Source organism: Ciconia boyciana, chromosome 2 (genome assembly GCF_034638445.1).
Source record: "Ciconia boyciana chromosome 2, ASM3463844v1, whole genome shotgun sequence".
NCBI classification, from domain to species: Eukaryota; Metazoa; Chordata; class Aves; order Ciconiiformes; family Ciconiidae; genus Ciconia; species Ciconia boyciana.
Window position 1 is genome coordinate 1,240,089 of NC_132935.1, and position 4,454 is coordinate 1,244,542.

At 60.9% G+C, this 4,454-nt stretch overlaps 1 protein-coding gene across 1 annotated transcript; it reads right to left on the minus strand.

The window, feature by feature from the left end:
- Positions 1-1,092: 1,092 nt before the first annotated feature.
- Positions 1,093-4,181, minus strand: TIGD5 (tigger transposable element derived 5). Its single transcript, XM_072851792.1, has one exon. It carries the CDS (start codon positions 4,058-4,060, stop codon positions 2,273-2,275), a length of 1,788 nt encoding a protein of 595 aa, XP_072707893.1. The 5' UTR covers positions 4,061-4,181; the 3' UTR covers positions 1,093-2,272.
- Between the last annotated feature and the right edge of the window lie 273 nt (positions 4,182-4,454).

The following is a 4,454-nucleotide window of genomic DNA, read 5'->3' on the forward strand; positions in this document are numbered from 1 at the left end:
GGGCTGATAAGAAAGATGGAGCAAGTTTTAAACTGACAGAAGGTAGGTTTAGATTGGAGATAAGGAAGACATTTTTTACAATGAGGGTGGTGAGACACTGGCCCAGGTTGCCCAGAGAGGTTGTGGATGCCCCATCATTGGAAGTGTTCAAGGTCAGGTTGGATGGGGCTGTGAGCAACCCCCTCTAGTGGGAGATGTCCCTGCCTATGGCAGGGGGGTTGGACTAGATGATCTTTGAAGGTCCCTTCCAACCCAAACCATTCTATAGTTTGATGTTCTCACCTCCCCAAACCAGGCCAAATGGTGCCACAAGTGCACCCAGGCTGACCTACACGAGAAGTGAAGACCTCCAGCCCCGGTACCTTCTGCTGAGCTTGGAAACATTTTTTTCAAACAACTGAAAACTCCTTTAATTCACAAACTACTGCTTGCAGTGAGCCACATCCCAAGCTCTAAAATGTTTTTGTTGAGGTTTTTTTGGTGCAAAAGATTATAAAAATAAATAGAAATGTGGTTTTACATGATTACAGCCCATTGGTGGATAAAAGCCTGCATTCAAGCACGGCAGCATCAAGCCCCAAACACATACCAGTAGGAAACCAAAGCTAAAGGAGAAGCATGAAACAGGCGAGACACCATGCAGCATACCGGCTGTGAACGTGGCAGAAAATGAACACCAGAAATTGAGGTTGGTTGGGTTTGCAGGGAAAAAAAAAGTGCATTTCTCCCCTAATCCAAAGCATTTCTTGAAATTGGTTCTCCAGTGGAGTTTCAGGATCGGAAAGGACAAACCTCAGCTCCTAATTTGACTTTTTGTGTGGTTTTTCTCCTTGCTGCTCCCTAAATTCCCTGGCAACCTCCTTTATTGGCAAGTTAACCCTACTAATAAAGTTAAAAAGTCAAGTTGGGGAGCAGCCGCAGTGGCTCGGGTGCCTGCCTGGCCCTGCCACGTTAAACGGGCTGCAGAGAGGCAGGGAACACGATGGAGAAGACCACACTGAGAGGACACAACCGCATGGAGGTCCCCCTTGTGCCACCCCCCATCCCGCTGGGATGGCTCCACGTGACTGTTTACAGACAACAACCCCAAAGTGGGAATAAAAATCCATTTAATTTTCATAAACTCTGAAGTTATGAGACAAAGACCCGACAAGTAAAAACACCCACCCTGCCTGCTGACACGGGGCATGGCAGCACTGATGAGTTATTTTTATTTTCCTCCTTTCAATAATTTGACTAAGCAGGCTAAAATTTAATCCAAATCAGGTCAAGAGCTGCTAAATTCACATCTGATGCCTCCAGTATTTCAAGGCAGCACCGGGAGCCCTCCCCGCTCCCATCTCAACTCGCGACGCACGTCATGCCAGCAGCCATCTCCCCTGCACCACGAAACGTGTCCTCCAGCCCCAGCCGCCCCGCAAACCCTGGCGGGGGGGCACCTCAACCCCCATCCCTGGAGCCTTCGGCTTCGTGAGGATGCTCGGATGATGGTACCTGTTTCAGAAAGTCTCCGTGGTCTGGGCGTTCCCGGGTGCGGGGCTGTCATGGGAATAATGGAGGTGATCCTCTCCAGGGAGCCACAGCTTCTTGAATGCCACCCAAGTGTCCCTGTCCCAATCCAGTGCATGAAGAAAGTTGTCTTAAACCAGCCCCAAACCTCCCCAGTTTAACAGGACTCCGTTTTGGCAGTGGGAAGGGCGTCACCAGCCTCTTCCAGGGCAGAACGTTTGCCTTACAGCACCCCAGGAGCGGTCCCTGTCCAGGTGGCTGTCCTCACCTCAGCCCTGCTCCGAGATGTGGGGAATTACTTAGTGTAACTTCCCCCATCGTCCCGGCTCCTCATGGTGAAGCCAAGCAGGTCCCTCCCTCGCCCCTTCTCCCCACAGGGTCAGGGGGACTGGGCAGCACGGGCCGTATCCACCCCCTTCTAGCGGTGCCAGTGACCAGGGGGCCACCCCCGCTCAGTCTCATGGGATTTAAAAAATAGCACCTCCTAAATATACTTAGGGTGAGGAACAACCCTCGAATACGCAACGTACAGAGGGGTTGTTGCACCAAAAAACCCCCGTTAGCCCTAAATCGTAACCCCCTTAGCCGTGGTGACCCAGGGGTGTTTGGGCCTCCTGAGCCCCGGGGACCGCCCGTGACGGAGGGGTGAAGGGAGCTGGCACCTCCGCCGCCAGCCCCCTGGGACAACCGGGGTGTCCCCAGCCCCGTGCCCCAAACCCCAAGCGGGGCGGTTGGTAGCCGAGAGGTCGCTGGTTGCCCTGCCCTAGGAATGGGGGCTGCCGCCGCGGTGCAGCCGCTGGGCCATGCTGATGAGGGAGCGGAGCTGCACCAGCTTCAGCGGTCCCACTTGCCGGGGGTCCTGACCCTCCAGCCAGCGCAGCGCCGTCTCCAGACCTTTGATGGCTTCCCGAGCCGTGGGCAGCAAGGCATCCCCTCCTTCCCCACCCCTTCTACCATCCCCATCTCCGGCAGCTGCCTCCTCCTCATCCTCCTCTGCCCCACAGCCCCTGGGGCCTTCCTCCTCAGCGTCCTCTTCCCCATCGTCCTCCTCCGTACCCGGGGCTGCATCATCCAAGTGCAACCAGTCGGCCACCTCCTCGGGAGCCAAGCGCTTGTAGGCCAATGCGGCCAGGTGGGTCAGGTCACTAAAGACTTTGCTGTCCCCACCGCCTTCCTCCCCACGCGGAGGGTCTCCGTGCTCTTCCTCCCCAGGCTGAGGCTCGAAGGCAGCACGCAGCCCCAGCAGCCAGCACTTCTCAATGGAGCCAGGGGGGATGAGGTCCCAGGAGAGGCCAGCCAGGTACAACATATCCTTGAGGAGGAAGGACCGCACAAAGTCCATGGGGCCACTGGAGCCGCCGCCGCCGGCCGCACACGACACAGCCAGGCGCAGCAATTCCCGCTTGTAGAGCTGCTTGAATGCAGACACCACGCCCTGCTCCAGCGGGGCTGGGATTCGGCCTCCTCCTCCGGCCGAGCCACTCCCGGCAGGGCCCTTGGAAAGGAAGAGGGCACGGATGGAGCCGTCGGGCGTCTGCAGTGGGGGGGAATCCTCGGGGCCTGTCCCGGAGGGAGGTGGTGGGGAGCTGAGCAGCAACACAGCCTTCTGCTGCAGGCAGCTCCGGCGCAGATAGCGTTTGACGCCCGGCACAAAGTCCTCAAAGAACCAAGCCCGGAGAAGGGCCGGCCCCAGTCTGGCTTCGGGGCTGTAGCGGTAGCAAGCAGGGAATTTGTCCTGGTTGTGATGGCGGAGGCTGGGGGGATCGCGAAGGCCCCCAACCACCAGTGGCTTGAGCTTGTGGGAGCCGGTCAAATTGGCGGCCAGCAGCACGGTGACCCGCTCGCGGGGAGCCGGTCGCCGCCGTGCTGTTGCTGTCACCCCGCCGGCCTGCCCTGGCAGCAGCTTCCAGTAGAGCCCGGTGACATTGGCATTGTAGATCTGCTCGTCGCCGTAGCCCCCAGCATCAGCAGCCGGCATCGGCAAGGTCTCAGGACAGGCAGCAGGAGCCCGCTCGGGCTCAGCGGGGAGGCCGCCTTCACCGTAGATGCGCTGGCTGGAGATGCCGTGACGCTTCTGCCAGCGCCAGAACCAGCCGTGGCTGGCCTTGAAGGTACACTCGGGACCGTAGATCTGCCGGGCGAAGGCCTCGGCCTGGGCCTGGATGAGGGGCCCGGAGAGGGGGACGCCATGCTGGCGGAGGGCAAGGAACCAGGCGTAGACGGCGCGGTCGATCTCCTCCTCGTTGGCCAGGCGCATCTTCTTGCGTTGGGTGCCCACTTCACCCCCCAGCTGCTCCAGGAACCACCGTAGCTTGGCCTCGTCCTTCAGCCAGCCCCTCAGTGTACCCCCCGGCACCCCGAAGGCCCGGCACACCGACGCCTGCCGCTCGCCCTTCTTCACCCGCTCGATGGCCTGTAGCTTGTCCTTGATGGAGTAGGCCCGTCGCAGCGCCATCTTCACCGACACCCCCCCGGCTGCGCTGCTGCCGCCCCGCCGCCCTCCCGCCATACCGGCCGGCCCCCCACCCGCCTCCGGCTCCCCCCCGGGCATGGAGTAGCCCCCACAGCCATGGGCCGGCGCGGTACCGGGAGGGGGGCGCGTTATAACCGGGGCGGGGCGGGGGGGTGGGGGGGGGGGGGCGCGGCGCCTTTGTCTCCGCTCCGGCCCCGAGCCGGCCGGTAGGGCGGGGCGGCGCGCAGCGCGCATGCGCGCCCCCCATAGCGATTAGGTTGCGCCGCTCACCTCCCCCCTCCTCCTTGCCCGGTTGGACTCTTCCCCGCAGCTCCGCCACCGCCTCTGGGTTGTACCACTCTGCGAGGAGGGGGGGAGCGCGCCTCCCCGCTTCCCCCCCCCCCCCACCTTACCCGGCTGTTCCATAGTGGGGAAGGGGAGGGGGGGAGGAGTCCCGCGTTGTGAGTGCGCCGCGTTGTCTCCCTCCGCGCGG